The 19460-nt window shown below is 43.4% G+C and overlaps 1 protein-coding gene across 1 annotated transcript in view; it reads left to right on the top strand.

Moving 5' to 3' along the window:
• TNFAIP8L3 (TNF alpha induced protein 8 like 3) overlaps nt 1-18268 on the top strand; it is a 45448-nt gene extending 27180 nt beyond the window's left edge. The window contains exon 2 of the mRNA XM_021537455.3: nt 15252-18268. Within this exon, the coding sequence (XP_021393130.3) occupies nt 15252-15814 (563 nt within the window). The 3' untranslated portion in view covers nt 15815-18268. The remainder of the gene's footprint in view (nt 1-15251) is intronic.
• Nucleotides 18269-19460: the final 1192 nt, after the last annotated feature.

Here is a 19460-nt window from a genome sequence, read left to right as displayed (position 1 = left end):
GATTAAGAAACTCAGAGCTGCCCTGAATAAACCGTGGCAAATCATCACATTTATGGATTTGTGTTCAGAGCATTAATGGTCTCAACCAAAAGTCACTGGATACAAACCCCTCTCCAGTTGCTGTCTTAGATTGGAGCCTTTGTGTGAGTTCCAAGAAGAAATTGCATCAGCCAGACATGAGTGTGAGCATGGGACCAGAACACACACAATGGCAGCTGACTTTCTTTTTACCCCACTCTTTCTATTTGTCAGAAATCTTGCAATCTCCTACATGCTGCTTGGCTTTATAGGCTGTCTCTCACTAGATAAGAGACGGAGTTCTGATATCTGGAGTTTTACTTCTTTGATAAAAGCTTTCCACAAAGAATTTAGTGTATATTAAAGTCAAATAAATGTCCACTGAAGCAACATTACACTACCACCAGCGGGCTGCAATTAATGAGAGCTCAGAGTGGGGAGTCTGAGAGGCTCACCAGGGAGCCCATTTGCCATAAGAAAATGCAGTTTTATCACAGACATTTTGCATTGGTTGTTAACTAAGCCAAAAAGCTAAAGCTTCTGCATGTGCTTTCTCTGTAAGCATGAGAGTATTTGGGGAGAAAATACTGAAAGGTGGCAGGTGGCAAAGCACCTCCTGGCTTTAGGCTTGGAGAAAGGACAGACAGCTGAGTGATGGGGAGGTGCTGCTCCTGAAACAGCCCTTGAGAGACCCGTGGGCAGAGAGGGACCAACGCTGCCAGAATGATGAGCAAAGGCAGGCCTGAAGAGCTCCATGACAAGGGGAGCTCAGCAACAACATCAGGCCCAGAGGAGAACAGATTGCTGCAAAAGAAACTACTTGAATAGATTTGGGTGGAGAAAAGGGGGAAAAAACCTAAAAAAGAAAAGCAGGCCAACTCTCTTTGGCAGCAAACCCAGCTCACTAAGGTGAGGCCCACTGGGTTAAATTGCTGCTCAGTTATTTGCCAAGGGAAGCTTCAGCTATACTGAAGTGTAGGGCTTGACAGCATGAGACTAGGAGCTCAGATTAGCATTGGTTAAAAGGAAATAAGAATAAACAAAAGGGCTCCTCTCCCAGACCTTTCCTGTTGAATATGTAAAGTGTGATGTCTCTATGCAAAGGACTGCAAACATTCTCTCTTTTGGTTTAAAGCATCCTGGGAAACTTCATTTAATTAATAATGACTGTTAGTAAAAGTTAAACAATTATTTTAAAGTATCATTCATCTTGATGATAGAGTTTATTGAAGTGTTCCTGCCAGCAGTTTATTCCCTCTGAGCAATACGTATATTCAGAGCTCAAACACTGGATTATCACTCTCTAGGCTTTTTGGTGCAAACCCATAGATATCTCAAAATTATTGTGATTTATGAAATAATAGTAATGAATTACACATACGCAGTCATTCCTTTGTAAGGTTCCTATCTCAATTTAAAAGCATATAAATGTCTCATTTAATCAAAGGCTCTCTGCTCATTGCTTGTGTACTTAGATGTGAATGTCCCTGGGTTATGGTATGGCAACAGCTGGAGCACAGGCAGGAACTACAGATAGACCTTTTTGCAGGAAAATCCAAATCCTACAAAAGCAGGACCATGGGACTTATTTCTGTAGACAAGTGTGTGCTAGACCCCCTCACTAAAGGGAGTTGGGCCAGTTATGAGAACTGGGCTCCAAGCAATCTGGCCCATCCCTGCCTAACAAAGTCCTCTCTGGGGATTGCCCATCTGCAGCAGGACGTGCCAGAACTGCTCAAATCCCCCCTCACAAAAGGAATTAACACTTTCCTTTGTTGCATAAGAAGTTGAATGGGGAACATAGGATCAGGCAAAATCCGATTTTTTCATATTGAACTGATGAAAGTGGAGCAAGAAGTGGATTTTGCTACATTTCTTCAGGCAGAAAGAGCACTAGGCCCAGTGTCTGTTGTAGCACAGCATCCCCAGCTAGGTAATAATTAGCATTGATTCCATGATTCTCGGAAGACTGATCAATCACTTTATTATAATATACTTATTAAGAAGCCCATTGTCCTTACAGACAGTCTGATACTAACTGATGTACCTAATTGGTCCTTGAATCCAACACCATCACCATTGGTTCACTGCTCCTCTAGCATCAGCGTGGGGCTGAGCTGCATTGCTCCTCTAGCATCAGCCTGGGGCTGAGCTGCATTGCTCCTCTAGCATCAGCCTGGGGCTGATGCAGCTCCTGGGGAGCCTCTCTGCAGTGTCACTGCTGCACTCAGAGGTTCCTCTGCGCTGCCCAGCCAGACACGTGCAGGCATCACCACAAATCAGCCCAGTGTCTGTGTCCTCGGAGATTTCACAGAACTGAAGCCATGAGGGATGGCACGTTCTGTTTGTCTGTGCTTGTTGCTGAGGCTTGTCCTGGCAGGCTTTTCTGTAGGTATTGCAAAGCAGTGATTTATGGTTTTTTCCTATGCAAATTCAATCCTGACTCCTTGGAGCTGCAGTGTTATATAATGAGGATACATGTGCATACATACATATATATATATAAACCCCTACACAACACATTGCTGTCACTCACATGCCTCAGAATAATGAAACAGACCTTCTAAGAACTGTCTTAACCATTTCAGTACTTTTCCAGCATCTTTCCCATTTCTGCATTCCTGGAATAGAATTGTATTCTGAGTGAACTTCAGCACCATGGGTGGTTACAGCCACTGCTGTTGCAGTGTTATTAGAGACTGATGACAGCAAAAGCATCCCTGTTATCAGTATTTCCCTCCTGGCATGATGTATGTATACACACAATGAACAAGGTAAAAGCAGAAAACCAGATTATCTTTATTAGTGTTTATCCTCTGCAGGAGCCCTGACTGTCAGGTGTTATTTATGCTGCATGGGTCGGTTACCTCAAGTGAAGATACTGATGCATAGCAGTTTACTTTAAATCCATAACAAGGAAACCATCACCAGTTGTCAGGTTTCTCCTCATTTATTTTTTTTTTCCCAGTATAAATTCAGTTTTTTTTCTTTCATTGGTGTACAACACTAAGACACAGTAAGTTTTGGCAGATAATGTTCATGCAGATTTTGAACCAAGAGGAACAGAATTGACCTTCAATTCTGCCTTCCCAGGTTTTCCTTCCTTACAAAGGAAATAATCTTTTGCTTGTACTGTAAGGCTCAGCTTTCATTAGCCTAGACTAAGTTTTCCACAGTGGTCATTCCTTGTGGCAGGATTGCAGAGGACAAGTGTGGAGAATACAGCAGGTGGTCTGGTTCATGTAAAATAGATAGATATATTAATCTGTGTCCTTTTTTCCACAGGGATGGAATTCATCACATATTCATTCCTGGTGTTTTGTGCATCTTGATCAGATGCTTGACCTGACACTGTAGACAAGCAGTGTGGAGCAGATCACACAAAGGATACATTAAAAATCAGACTTCATTTTAAAGGAAAACAAGGTTATAGATCACATCTGAGGCATAAGGCAATGTGTTCCTACCAATAAATCCCCATTCAGATGCAAAAAACTTGTAAGAGATGGAGAGTGTGATGAATCCCAGCTGCATTGACCAGCATTAATTTTTCCTTTGTTCACAAGTTTTCCATTCAGAATCTAGGTTGGCCATCTCCCCAGCAGCTAATCTTTCTCTAGGGACAGGGGGAAAAGAAACAAAAAAAAAAAAAAAAAAGAAAAAGAAAAAAGAAAAAGAAAAAAAAAAAAAAAAAGAAAAATAAAGTTACTCAAGGATTCTGCACAGCCTAATGTTCTGCAACCATAAAAATGCCTTTCCTTCTCTTTTGAATAACCAGGCAAACAGTAAAGCATTGTTCAAAATAATAAGTAAACGGAGACTCTTCTAGTTTTGTTCTCCTCTTTGGGGAACAACACTAAACAGCAAACTTTTCTTCTAAGTAGTCACATCTTCTGTCCTTTCAGTTTCAGCTTCGCTGTTGCTAAAAAATACTTTACTAGCACTTTCAGACAGGAAACAAAACATTAACATTGGTTTCACCCTGCATCGAGGATATTGACACATTGAGGTCAGATTTTCTTGTAAAGGTGTGCAGAGCTCCAGTGCTCATATGTGGGCAGCTCTTTCAATATAGCACAGGCTTAATCTCCTCTCTGTTGAGGAAGGGGGAAAATACCTAAACTACAAGGAAAAGGAAGGAAATTATTCATTTGCTTGTCAGCAAGGAGAAGCCAGTGACATTTAAGAGTAAATTTTCTCTTTTAAACTTGTAACACCACTAGCTCATTTATAACTACGCATTGAACTAACTCACTGTGGGTGGATTCTGCAATATCAGTGCTGGCTGATATAATCAAACAGCAAACAGGGCTTGTTTCAGCAAGGCCACAGGGGGGTTGTCTGTTAGAAATCTGAAAGGAAATTGTTAAAAAACCTCAAAAACTTCACATGAGTTAAAAGAAACCAGAGCAGGCATCATTCAGAAACTGATATTATCAGCAGCTCTTGCTCAGAAAGGAAGGGTACCCTTAGGTCTTTTATGAACTTACATAAGCAACATTCCCATCTGGTTTTGTGCTGGGCTCATAAAACTGCAGCACAATCAACAACCAATTGGGGCTGGAGGGAACAAAACTGCTTCAAGCATCAGTGAAACCCTCCCTCCCACGTTGGAGCTCAGGTCTGCACCTGAAACCTGCTCTAAGTGCAACAGTTCAACACCTGGCTCAGAAGTGCTGGTGCTCTCCACCCTGCAGTGGGACACAGCACTGGGGCAGAGGGAGCAGGGGATGCTCTGAAAGGCATGAGGAGAGTCCTTGCAGGGGGAGCCATGAATTAATCCAGAGCATCTTCTTTACCCCGAAAGACTTCACAATTTGCATCAACTCTTCCAAATCTGTTTAAGTCCTTTTTTACCTCCTGCACAATCTCAGAATAGGAGATAAAATTTTGGACTGCAGTCAGTGATAAATTAGATGTATTTACAACTCCAGGCCTTTGCATTCATAGAGGGAGTGAAAACTGTTATAAATACAGAGACAAGTGCACCCACATACCTCGTAAGTAATGATTCTGTGACATAGACAATATCACTAAGGGGAGGGGTCAGAAAACTATTTCTTTAGTAATAGACACATCTGCAGAGCCACTTCTAGCAATAGTTTTGGGTTGGTGTTCTGAGTGAGATTTTCTGTTTGGTTAAAGGGTTGTGTTTGTTTTGTTGAGGGGGAGGGTTGGGTTTTTTTTTTTGTTGTTGTTTAATCTGTTAAGGAACATGAGTCCATCATAGGATAAGCCTCACTTGAAGCTCCCTTATGCCCACACCAGGCTCTCCTGTTGGAGCAGGTTTGACATCCTTTGCTTAGTGACACTCACATCACAGTCCTGCCCTTCCAGCTGTCAGATAGCCACAGCTGTGCCTCTCTGTGCACTGTCAAACAGCAGCTCCAAATGGGACCCTCATCTTCCAGAGCTGTGAGAACTAATCAACAGCTTCAAAAAAAAATTTTTGTAATTGACTCCCCCAAAACACATACACAGAGAATAAAAATTAGACAATAAATAGCCTATGCAAAAGGTTAAGGAAACCTTCTTTCCTTAATAGTTTTAAATGTGTTGTGATCAGTCTACAGTGTCTGCTCCTGACTTAGGAAAGTGAACTGCTGTCAGACATTTCTTGCTATTATTGTCCTCTTCACCTTCCCCTCATTTGATTTTGTTATAAACAGAGTTTGGAAGCATGGCTGGAATTAAATGTGCAAATTAACAACTCCTCTGGCCTTTTCATTTAGGGACCAACACTATGTTTTTCCAGCTGCCCTTGATATCTGGCATTAGTTTATTCCCCTTCCATCCATCACCTTCTTAATTCAAAACCAAGTATCAAGCAACCAAATACCAAATTAGGAAAACAATAGCACACAGTGTCCATAAAAAAGTATCTCCCTCTCTTGCCAGATACACAGATGCCATTAACTCATGCCAAGCTTTAGCAGCCCTTGGCCTCTTGCATCTCCACACTCCCTGTCAGGTGTGACCCAGCCCAGCCAGCTCGCACTGGCTCAGTGCTTGAAGCACTGCAAGCTGAGAAGACACAGTGCTCTTGTCAGGGGTTTTGCCTGTTTTTAAAAACCAAGGCAAAGGCACACAGGCAGAGTGAATTGTAGCTGTGTTTCTCACACCCCAAAGAGCTGCCCGTCCCACAGAGGGGAGCAGAGGAGCAGCGTGTCTGGGATAGCCCTGCAGGGATGGAGCTGCTGCCCCATCCTCTCCCTCTGCACATGGCAGAGCCCAGCTCACACTGCCACTTGGTGCTGCAGCTGCATCCTGGTGGGGGTTCTTTGGAGTTTATTCACCTTGACCTGGTTTAGCAGAAATACTTCCCCCTTCCCATGTTCTTTCAGCCTCACATTAAGCTACACAGAAATTCCATCTCGGTTGCACAGCATCTTCAGACCAGCTACCCTTAGGTTCCCAATTGCTTGCTTTCTCATGGAATTTTGTACATCCCTAGAGCATAGGCGTGGTTATTTTTCATGCCATTCTTAATATATTAGAGTCAAAAATAGAATTATTCTATGTAAAAGGCAAGGACGTTTTATCTCCGGAGAAAGAGCAGTGTAGTGCAACAGCAAGCAATTTGAAGGCACAAAAATAAACCCTCAACATTTTCTTCCTGAGAGGATGAGAAATGGGTGGGGGAAAAAATAGCAATTGGTAAGCAGTACCCAGTAGCTTGTTTCATAGCTGCACTTTAACTATTTAAAGCACACAGATTGCACAGAGGCCTTGTTTAATATTTAGGGCTGATATTGATGGGCCTTGCTCTACTAACAGCATATTATTTTGTTCCTACTGGGAACAACCAGCTCCTGCATGCTAAAGAGACTTCTTTGGAAGGGATAGAAAGCATTTGAGCTGCAGAAGCACAGGGAAATCTGACCCTGCCCTTAACCAGGAGTGGTGCCTGTGGTAACTGCCAAGCACCAAGCCCACAAAAGCACAGATGCCTCCACAGCCTTCCTCTCTCCCTCACCCTGCCAGAGGAGAGCATAAAAGAATACATGAAAGCCATGCACACCCTCATCCAGAATTCAAGTCATTCATGAGACTGGACCAAAAGCCCCCAAGACCTGTGCAAGTGTCACAATGTTCAAACAGCTTTTCAAGTTTTTGTTCAGAACAAATCTGCCAGTTTGGAACCACTGCAAGCAAGTTCTACAGATCATTGACAAAGAGAAGCTGCTACAAAAATTGCATCTGGATAAAACAAGACAGCTGCAAGACCTTCAAAGGTTTCACATGGCTTTTAAGCCTCTGTGACAAACAATGCTTTGGCAAGAAAATCCTTTATTTCATGGATAATTGTTACCTTAGTGTGGAAGAACATGATGGTTGAATCCTTTCAAAGAAGTCTACAAGCCTTCATTCCTTAACAAGATAATTGTTTATCATTCATTATATGCCTGATATTCCCCAAGAGCCTCTGTCCCTCCTAAGCAATAAACAACCCCTTAGCACATATCAAAGAACTCATTACAATCCTGTTGTGAAAATTACATGGCCAGACATTGAAACAAGCATAATTTTCCTATAGAGATAATAATTATTTGATTAATTGGGTATTTTTGCCACACAGTCCCCATGATAGCTTCTTTTTTCCCTGCTGTGTCTTCTAGAAAGGACAGTGTAATAAATGTGGTAATCGTGGGAAAGGCAAAGGACACGAAACAGAAAATGTTTCAGAGAAAGTTAAATTCTACAATAGTTCCTACCCAAGATTTTCTGAAGAGCTTATATTGGGGGAAAAAAACTTCACAGATAGTTCGAAGGCCAAAAATTCCTGGTCAATTAAGGATGTCCCTGAGGCTGCTGGGGTTGGTGAGCTATCCATGCTTGAATGAGATCTGGCTGTAGTGTTTTGGGTATGCCACCATGTCTCTTTGGTCAGAGGAAGTCTTTTGGAGTAAAGCTAGCATTTTAAAAAGCCCCACATTAATATAGTCAGAAACACCTGTCTCAAAACAAGAACAGGATCACTTGTTGCAAGGGGTAGTAACAAATCTTCCCTTGTCAAAACTCTGCTGTCAGTGGGGAACCTTTTTGTCTGGCAGTGTCAGGCAGAGCTAAACAAGCTTTTTCTGGGACAGGAGTGTTCACTCTTTGCACTGTATTTGGACATGAACGTAAACTGACATCAAAAGAATTTAAACCTGTTTATAAAATACAGTGGTCAGTTTATCAAAACCTCTTTTAGTTGTATAGCAATGCTTAGAAACCCAAACACCCTGGTATTTTACTATCACTCCTGGCAGACAGACTTTAACTCCTGAGCAGTTCATTTAAGAGCAAAGCCTTGCTCACACTCTGGGTGTACCTCAGGGTGCTCTGCAAGCTCTGCATCACTCACACTCATTGCCAGCTGCAGGACCTAACCAGGTGTGTTTGCTGCCATGGCAGAGCTTCCTCCTGTGCTGCAAAATACAAGGTGCAAAATTGAAAATGAACTCTTGAAAGTGACCCTACAAAGATACTATTCACAGCCTGGTTTAGGCTTTTGTTCTGATTTACTTTAGCAGGTTAATAAAATTAAAAGCTTTAGTGGCTGCTTTCAGAGAGGTGTCTGCTGCTTGCATGTGCCCAGCTGGTACCTGGCAGGCTGGAGCAGGGCTGGGCCCTGACCAAAGCAGCTGCTGCCTGGTCCTGCCCACTGGTTTGTGGGGCACAGTGGCAGAGATGATCCCCAGTGAGCCCCTTTGGCAGGGAGTGGTTTCCTCTCCACAAGCTGGATGTGCGTTTGCAGGATATGACCAAGTACAATGTAATTTGTAATGCCAGACAGCAGCCATACAAAATCCCAGCGTGGTGTCAGCTTGGCCATATATTCAAGGGAGTGCCTGGGAGGGTTTCCACCCCGTGAGCCAGGCTCAGCTCTGGGACAGTGCTGTCACCCACATGCCACTTGCCAGCTACTGCTTTCAGACCCAGGAGAGGAGCACAGCAGTGCAGTTCAGTTCCCAGCCAGACCATTTTTTGGCAACTCCACAGAGCTGATGGAAAATGCAGCTGAGCTCCTCTCCCCTGGACAGGCTCCTGGAGACAGGGCCCAGAGGACAGCAATCTATCTGCTCCCTCTGCACTGCTCTTCTCTTTAGAGAAGGGGCCCCCCAGCCTTGCACCATCTCCTCCAGGTATTGAAAGGCAGCTCCAGTATGTAGCAACAATAGAGTACTAGAAAAGTAAATGCCAGATGAAAATCAGCAGCAGAAGTAAGACTGTCCGTTGGAATCTCCAGTCCCCAGGTTCCCAGACAGAGCTGTTTTTGTGGCAGAGTTACTGTTCATCTAAAGTGCTGAAAGGAAAAAATGGTCTTTTTTTTCCATTCAGTCATATTTCCTCTGTACAGGGCTGTTGCTGCCATTTCCAGCATGTCTGAGTTCTGCTTTCAGTCGTTTGGGTACTGGTACATTCTCCCAGGATCATATAATTATCAGTCTGTAATCTCCTGTTCCATTGCGGATATGAGCAACCCTTTTATGCTCACAGTAACAATTTAGAAGTGTTAAAGTTTGAGCACTGGGCCCCTGGTGCTTACACGTGTTTAAATTGGCCCTCCCTGAAAGCTGATGTATTCCATCTGCTCTATTGGATTTCTTGGCTTAAAGTTACTGGAAACACTGAATGTTTCTTCTGCAGTGATCCTGTAGCTGTCCAAGAGTAATACACACACTCAGAGCTCGTGCCTGGGCTGCTCAGGACTAAAACACTTCACTACAAGTGGCTTTAGTGGACTTTTTTTCCTGTCTGCTTTTAGAGCTACATTGAAATCCTAAGTCCTGCAGTTCACATTTCTAATCAATCCTATAACATGGAAGTGAGACTTGATGGATAAATAAAACACACATTTGCAGCTCATTTCCTCTAATATTTTTCCTGAATGATGGAAATTAAGCAACTAGATTTTTTTGTATTTATGTCAAGAAAAGGAGCCATTACAGGAAAATCTTTAGGTTATAAAGAAACAGTAAATTATCAACACCAGCAGCAGCACTGGATTAACCATTCAGATATCCACTGCAAGAGTTTTACAATCCAACTGCCTCATTGGCATTCCCAGACTTCCAGGCTCAGGGTCAGGTATATCACTAAGTTAAAGTACACAGATGCATTCAAACTAGGTCACACAAGTCATCAAAACAGCACATTTCTACAACATCTTTCACAACCTAGCTACCTCACACTGAGCAGACTGAGAGTGTGCCTGACCCTTGGCTTGGTCCATCTCCCACAAGGCTGAGCAAATGCAAGCAGCTGGAGGGATGCCCACATTTCCAGCAGCACTGCTGACTCCTTGAAGCCTGTCTTTTGCTGCAGAAAATGCATTTTAAAAGTGAAGATGCAGGAGTATTAAAAATATTTCAGCCTCTTCATCATCTTTACTTTCTTATGCATTTCTATCTTGTTCAATTAAGATTCAGCCCTTTGCTTACTTCCAGTACAGCTGGAGCACAGATGCAGGGAACCTTTTCTGGTTCCCATCACCTCCCATTCCTGCCAAGCTGCAGGAACCCTCTTCAGACATGCAGCCTCTTCATGATTTCAGCTCAGACCTTTAATTTAAAACAGCTCAACTCACCTCTCCAGGATGCTCTCAAGCCTACTCAGTTGCTCCACCACGTGCAGTTCTTGGCTGGAAAACACAACCACCCTGACTGCTTTGAGCTGGGGTTACACCCAGTGTAGTGGAAAATCAGGCAGAGCTCCATGTGTGTCTCACTTTGGAGCAGGTGAAGCCGTGGCTCAGGTAAGTGATTACCCAGGACGAGCTGCACTGGGTAACAGCTCTCAGTGTCAGGTGAAATTCCAGCCAGCCTGCTGATACAATTAAAAATGCACGGGACAACCTCCACAGAAACCCATTAGATCAACTCCTCCTCTCTCTATTTTTGTGGTGGAGCCACACTCTCTCCAGAGTTCACTTCAACTCAGCTTCCAGCCATTAACCAGGGGAGAAAATATCCTGGCTGCAAAATGGTATCATGGTTTTGACTAAGTGGCTAACTGGGGGGGAAATGGATTCATTGTTCAGGAGGCTGGTTTCCATATCCTCATAATTGCTTCCAGCAAATGTTGACCATTCTCCCTCCTCACCATAGTGGAAACATCTTCTGGTTGACTGCATTTGCCGTGTGTTTTGTACAGAGCAGCTGAATGCAGATTTACATAAAAATAGTATTGCTGAGCATTTAGTTCTGACCATTTTGTACTTGGTATAGCCATCTGCAATCAAAATGTTTGGAGAGTATTACAGATGTTCTTGCATGTCAGTCTCAAAAACTCCTAAAATATAAAACTCTTACATCCATTCTCTAGAGTTGCCAAACTTTTTCTGCACTTCTGTTATTAAGCAACTCTGTTATTAAGCAATCGTGTTATTAAGTTCAGTGGATGTGAGACATCTTTGTCATGTTCAGCTCTGAGTGCCAGGAGCTGGGTGGTCACTGGTGTCCTGTCCTGGGCACAGGGAGCCTCTCCCCATCCTCCTGCCCACCGCTGGGCACTCGCCACCCCTCCATGGGCACCACGGCGGGGGAAACAGGGCTGGAGAGCTGCACTTGCAGAAGGATGGAAGATTGCTGTAGGATCAATCCCCCCACAAGGAGCTTTCTAAACAGCTTTTATCATACACAGCTCTCTAGATGACAGGGAGAAGGTGAGAGGAGATCTGAAGCAGAACTGGCCCTTTCTTTACTAAAAACTAAGACGTCAGATTTTCTATAATGGAAGCTAATCATTACCCAACAAAGCAGTGTGCTTGGAGGTTGGTTTTTCATTTTTAGCCTTGGTGAAATGTTCCTGAAAGCTAATAGCATCTATAATGTCCTTGCTGATTTGTTTTGCTGTATGAAAGAAAGCAGAAAATAGAATTGCTGTATGTAGGAGGTGAAGATGTATTTTGTGTAGTGAGCAATGTGCTGCAGTAAGAAAAGGCTGCCACGGTAAACATGCTGTCCCCACGAAAGCCTGAATGTAATCATGTGGCTAAGCACTTGTGATCTTTGAAAGGCAAGGCGTCACCTGCGTGTCTGAGCACAGTGTGATTTTGGAGGCAGGAATCCAAACAATCAATCCCAACAGCTTCTCTCCCTCTCCAGCAGATGCTCTGCAAAGCTGCGCCCCGAGCCAAAGCGGAGCCAGCCCAGCCTGGAGTGGCTGCACAGGGGCTGTGGCTGCACAGGGGCTGTGGCTGCACAGGAGCTATGCCTGCACAGGGGCTGTGGCTGCACAGGGGCTGTGGCTGCACAGGAGCTATGCCTGCACAGGGGCTGTGGCTGCACAGGAGCTATGCCTGCACAGGGGCTGTGGCTGCACAGGGGCTGTGGCTGCACAGGGGCTGTGGCTGCACAGGAGCTATGCCTGCACAGGGGCTGTGGCTGCTGTGCCCTGGCCATGGCACACACATCTCCGGGTCCAGCAGCGCTGCAGGCCGCGCCAGGGCCCGGGCAGCAGCTCCCTGGGGCAGGGGATGCTGCCCTTCAGCTCCCCGAGCCTGGCAGTGGCACTTTGTGCAGCAGGCAGGGCAGCGCACAGCACCCCGTGTGCCAGGCAGTGCTGCCCCCGGCTCTGCCTGCGCCCACTGGAGCGCTCTGCCTGCTGCGGCTGAGTGGGATAAAGCACAGGCAGCCAAAGCCCATCAGCAGCTCCCAGAGACTGTGCAGCACAGAGCAGCACCCTGCCCAGGGGAAAGGAGCTGCCCAAGGGATTTGGGCCTGCCTGGTGCCTGAGGGCACGGCTGGAGGGCTGCAGGTGCCATGGAAGGATAGGATGGAGAGGCAGGAGAACAAGGCGGGGAGGAAGCTACAGCAGCAATAATGCATTTCTTTATTTTACTTTTAGAAAGATGAGGAGGAGCTCAGTCTCATGCTAATAAATAGTAGATCCTACGCTTGGGACTCACTGTGGAAAAGCATTCCAGCCTTAATATTGAGTTAAACTTGGCCTGATGGTTTCCAGCTGTGCTGCCTTTTCACAGCCTGCACCTTTCACTAGGAGCTGTGGTATCAGTGTCTGAGCTACCAAACCCAGGGGTGTCCCAGGAAAGAGTCCCATGTTTGAAGGTCAACTGCCCAGTTTTGTGGATAAGAGACAGAATTTTGAATACACGAACATATATCACACTTTATTTTCTGTGCCAGACAGCTCTCCCTTCTGAAAAGTTCATTAGAAGTTTTTATGTGCTAATTTAAAATCCAGCTTTGTCTCACAAATCACATCGGTGGGAGGGAAGCTGCACGTGTCTGTATTTAAGGTGCTGGTGGCTCTGCCGGTCCCCAGGGTGTAGGATGGGGATGGGATGTTTCACTCACCCCAACTGCTGGCTTTGCTTTGAGCCACAGAATTGCAGAGCCAGGCACAAAAGATTCTGCTGGGCTCTCACCTGGGCAAAGGGACACAAGGCTGAAGTGTCGTGAACTTCAGTAAAATTAATATCCTAAAAATCAACTGCAATTATATTCAGGTTTTGATCAAACCAGGTGCTGATCAACTACATCCACTTGATTAATAGCAAGCACTCACTACAGAAACAGACACTAACAATCTACCATTTCAGTGTGTCAAATGCACATAATTACTCATCACGGATACTATTTATATGCCCACGTACTGCTAAGTGAAAGAATGCTTTCATCCTGCTTTTATCATTTCTAGATTAAATCACAGTTTTTCCTATTTCCTCCAGACAGCAGCTCAGCCCCACAATTTTCTCTCCAAATGACAGGCAATTCTTTTAAGCACATTGAATTATTTTTTCCAGGTGGTGGTTCAGTTGAAATTAAATGTTACTCTTTAACATTGCTCGGCAGTACAGCTGTGACACACAAAGATGACAACTTTAATATTCCAGCCAACTTGAAAATGAGAATTAAAAAGAGGACTTTAAATTCAATGTTACTTACTCCAAGTGAGCACTGGCAGCCAGCACCCCTTTTTCCTGGCGTGAAGCTGTAAGGAGCAGAGGGGAAGTGAAGCTCGTGTGCTGAAGGCTGGAAAGGGCGTTGGAACTCACCCCACCAGCTTAAAGTCTCACTCAGGCCCCACAATCGAATAAGTACTGGAAGATTTGATTTTTATTGTCATTTTTAATCTCTTAGTGGTTTGATTTCCCAGCAGCTGGTGAAGGACATGGTTGCCTCCATCCCCCTGGAGCAGGCTCTGGTGGGCAGAGCGAGGTCCCCAGCTGGCAGGGACACACGGGCACCTCCTCTGCAGCAGCACTGAGGGAGGGGTGGGGGAAAGGCAAGGAAGGGGTCTGGGAACAAAGAGGCCACTCTGCCACCACTCAGAGCTCACTGGCTGTCCCCCCCAGATACACACCCTCTTCATCACCTGGCTACAGTGATAAAATGCCCTTTGATGCAAGAGAGGCTTTGCTGCCCCAGTATTAACCTGGACAGTTATTTCATATCCATATTTCCTTTGCTTTGTCCACAGAAGATCAGTTACAAACCAACATTAATGTGAAGAACAGAGGAAGGTCAAATTAATCTCGACCAAGAATTACAGAAATTCATGAGATAAAGCCCAGGAGTAGCCATGTGTTCGGGTGCTCTGCTGAGTGAAATGGGCAGATACAAGTAACACACCAAAAATACAAAATATTTGTTTGATATAGAGTAAATAGCTCAGGTATTTTTGTCTGTGAAGATCTGCGTACACTGGGGCACCAACATTTTATAAAAGTCATATTCTATAATTTTGCAAATAGATAACAAAAGGGCAAGGCATTGATACTACAGATTAAGGCAAAATAAATTCATTCTTGTGAATCTGCTTAGCCTTACCATGGAACAACAGTGCCTCCCAATGACCAGAGTGTAACTCTGAAGGTTCATATATTGCTTGTCACTATATCTTTTTGCTTGTCTCTGATACTTCATGTATTATTTCAACCACAACATCTCAGCAGATCTCTCTGCCAAGAAAGCTTTCATACTGAACTACAAAATTAAATTACTATCACAGAACCAGCATATATATCCCCTGCCAGAATATTCTGTCCTTTATTTGCAAGCAAAAGCCCTCAGTGGCTGCAGGACCTGGGGTGTGTGGAACCCCAAGAATAGCTGGCAATAGTGTGTTGGGAGTGTTTCTGCAGGTGTGACTGTCCTGGTCAGTGACACATCAGACACAAGTTCTCAGTTAAGTATGCAGGTACTATTTTTTTTAAGTGATTGCAAAAATAATTCACCAAATAAAATTAACATTTCCCCTTTTTTCCTTCCCCAAATCAGGTCCCGATTATTTCAGCTCCAAGAATCTTGCACTGCAAGCCCAGAAAAAGATCCTGAGTAAAATGGCAACCAAAACCATGGCTAACATGCTAATTGATGACACAAGCAGTGAAATCTTCGACGAGCTGTACAAAGTAACAAAGGAACACACCAGAAACAAAAAGGAAGCCCATAAAATCATGAAAGACTTGATCAAAGTGGCCATAAAAATCGGGATCCTCTATCGAAACAATCAGTTCAACCAGGAAGAGCTGGAGATCGTCGACAAGTTCAGGAAGAAGCTGAACCAAACGGCCATGACGATCGTCAGCTTCTACGAGGTGGAGTACACCTTTGACAGAAACGTGCTGGCAGAACTGCTGAACGAGTGCAAAGAGCTCGTGCACGAACTCGTGGCGCGGCACCTGACGGCGCGGTCCCACGGCCGCATCAACCACGTCTTCAACCACTTTGCGGACGTGGAGTTTCTGTCTGCCCTGTACAGCCTGGACGGGGATTGCCGGCCGTACCTCAAAAAGATCTGCAACGGCATCAACAAACTGCTGGATGAGAAGGTTCTTTGAAACTGCGCTCAAAGGCAAGAAACCAACCAAAAACTTCTCTAGAACTGGCCACCCTTCCTAAGCCATGGTAGGCAAGCAAGCTTCCTTCCCATCAGTCTTACTACAGTCCCCTGCAGGGCCCAGAAGGTGCTCACCAGGCTCACGATGAAGTGGGAAACTTCCATCAGAAAGCTATATCAGTTTTACTGTTTTGTTCAGATAATTCAGTCTTTTCCAAGGAGCAGAGTGAACAAGGCTGCTGATATATATTGTTCAGACACAGATTGCTATTCACCATGATCTCGCTGGCTTTGTGTTCAAGGCTGAACATGTGAACAGAAAGTAAACTCAGATGCATGGCCATGTAAAAATAGACAGATGAAGGCAAGAGCAATACATGGAATTTACCCCCAAGGCCCTTGGTGCATATATTTTTATTATTTCCAGGCGAACTGAAAAGGCTTTGACAGAAAGTAGGGCTGTAATGGATTAAGTTCACTCCTTGAAAAAGGATCAGGAATCAACATGAGAAAACATCTCTGATTTTACATGGTATATAAATCTAATAAGAGGGTAACAAATCATACAAACTGAAGCAGGAGAAAATCTGAAGAACTGCTCTGTGAAGCAACAGTTTCATCAGTTAAGTTTTATACCTGCTAACAACAGAGAGGAGGTTTCATTTTAATTTGAAAAGCAGCTCAGTGGTTCAAGCTCAAAGGCAGATAAAGTAGTACAGCAGTTCCCCTGCTCTCAGGGCTTGTCTATTGGCTAACAGCAGGTGAGTTCAGACTGAAGGTTGTGCTGCTCTTACTGTTCTGCCTGACAGAACAAAGTACTCTTTGTGAAGATTTTGAAATTGCCCTTGTGAGGAGCAGCACGCCTGAGACACCAATATTTACATCCCTGATCCTCAAAATATTCAGCCCAGATAATGCTCTTGGTTTAATGTACCCGTGACATTTGTGCCTACAGTAAATCAGAGGTGGGATACAAAGGAACCCCATCCACAATTCGTGCAGTGCCTCCAAGTGTAGCATATCCACAGTTGTCAAAACAGAACAGCCTTAGTGACTCTGGTGAGTTTCTGGAGTGAGTTTTTGTTCAGAAGGTTTTCAGTGAATTTTCCATGGTTTTTTTGAAACAAGATATAGCAATGTCTTCAAACTGAAAACATTTTGCCAAGAAAGAGTGGGTTTTGTACAGTCGTGGTTGGACACAGGGGGTGTGGGAGCAGAGTGGATGCTCTGGCTGCCACTTGCAGAACCTGGGTAGGTGGAGACTGATCCAGAGTGAAAAACACATGTTCAGAAATCTCTCTTCTCCTTGTCCTCTCCATTTATCCTCCAGACTCATCTCTATCTCCTGACACTGCAGTATCAGGAACCCTCTCCTTTCAGCTGACACAGAGAGCAGACAGTGTCATCATCTGAGGGTAATACCTTCCATATCATATATAGTATAATAGAGAGATGCATGTATCTGAAAGTTGACAAAGACAAGAAAATATATTTGAAAGCCATTCCTCTCTAAGAGAAGCTTACAGATTGATCACTCATTACTTTAGGGTAAGAAAAAACCTCATGTTTCTCATTTAAATAAATTCTTGAATACTATGGCATTGAGAAAGGTGTTCAAAATTCTCATTATCCTGGCTTTCCTCACCCCAAAATAACTATATTTTATCTCTTGTAAAAACAGTTTTGACTGTCATACCTTCATACAGTTGAGAATACACACACCCAGGTCCTATTCTCTCTTGGGTTGTCCTAGATGGATTTTTACCTGTTCCTAGGAGAACTCATTTGAAGCACAGTAAAAGTGAAAGACATTGGTAGAACAGTTTTTAATGGTGTAAATTTCCCCCCCATATTTCCTTTAACCATTAAAAGTAGATTTAGTTGTAATGAAGATGGACAACTCCTTTGCAACACAGAAATGAAACAGCGACATTTGGGGTTGCAAGTTCAGCCATTGCAGAGCCATATTTACATGCATCATTACCTGCATTTCTTCCAGGCATGTACTTGTCAACTGATGCTTTTGAACTGTATTTCTTGTATCCAATGCTCCTGTCCCAGTGCACATGTCAGATTTTGTGTGTTTCATTTGTGGCAAACAAATTTAGGTTCTTCTTTCAAGGCCAGAAAAAGATTATTCAACATTCAAGATGTCTAAAGGAAAGGGATATCCTGTATTTGTGACTTTTTGTGTGTTTCAAGTATCAATATTCAGATTCTGGTATTTTAAACACACCAGCTGAACATCTGTTGTTTTATTTAAAAATAATCTGAGTAGCCTTAAGGAAAGATATGTTTTCAAGTATTTCTCATACTTGCATATCCTGTATATTCATTGTTTACTTTTGTACTTGTAGCTTGGTATGAACATTGCTAAAATATGGGCAATGTTCAGGTCACCTTAAATATATTATATATTATCACATTTGTGGATTAAAAATGTGTGATTACTGCCTTTTTGTTTCCTTTTGATTTCTTTATCCTACCACCTCTATTGTATCACAAGCACACGTCAGTAGAAAAGAGCAGGTACCACAAAATCTCACTCTTCCAAGGACCTTCTTGCAAGTTTTCCATTATATATTCAGCCCAGTTTAACTTGGATGTGATTTAAGGTAGATAGAAGACATATTCCTGACAGATTTCACAACCCTGTCCTAAACATGGGGATGCTGGAACCTACCAGAATGTTTTAACAGGAAACATTTAGTCTCCTGTCCTTATTCCCAGAAAAGGCAAACTGTTTCAGCTGAAAGAGCTCAGGATTTGCAAACAACTCACATGGCAATTATACTGAAAGCAGTGAAATATTGGCACAAAGAGAAAACTGACAACTACCTTAAAATCAAAGTTTAAAGCAATCTCTTTAAGTGGTGCTTTGAGCCTTCCTGCTGGTAAAACATTTCTGTCAGGTTAATTTTATTAATCATATCATGGCAGGACACAATATTCTTTGCTTCATCACTGCCAACTTTATTATATAAAGACGAGAATGCTAATGTTTAAGAAACTCTCATGGGAGTGACCACTTCTGACATGTTAATGAAATGGTGCCTGTGCCACAGAGCTGCACATTATACTGAACATGTGATCTGATTTGTGCTAGAGAAATATTTTCAGACAGGCAGATAAATAGCTGGCCCTGAAGAGAACCAGGCAATAAAGCACAATTAAGTTTCACCACAGCAACAGAAATGCAAAAAGCAAGCTTTAACTGGATGAGTTAAGCAGGTCTATTTTCATTTTTACATAAATCAATGCCAGAAAAAGACCACACACAGTCTTACTGACACAGAAAAAGATAATACAGTTTTTTATGATGAGATACTACAGCAGATAAACACTTTTCCAATACTTAGAAACCATCAATGTCATTTATGAGCTACTTGCAAGTATAGGAAAACCTCAAGATGCTGCCATCCATTACACAAATTTACTCTTTTGGGTCCTTACAGAATGAGGATTTGGGAATACTTAGCAGAAAGTAATACAATCCAACAGATCTAGTCTGTATCTAAGAAAACATCCTGCCTCATACTGCCATGTTGCACTTCCTCCAGTTTTCCTGCTAAAGTGTTTGTTTCAGTAAAAAGCCTGAAAATACTTGGGGTAAGGAGGCAGAAGCTGACAAAATAGTTGAAATATGG

Source organism: Lonchura striata, chromosome 11 (genome assembly GCF_046129695.1).
Source record: "Lonchura striata isolate bLonStr1 chromosome 11, bLonStr1.mat, whole genome shotgun sequence".
NCBI lineage: Eukaryota > Metazoa > Chordata > Aves > Passeriformes > Estrildidae > Lonchura > Lonchura striata.
Note: the sequence above shows the minus strand (reverse complement) of the source record. Positions and strands in the feature narration are given on the sequence as shown.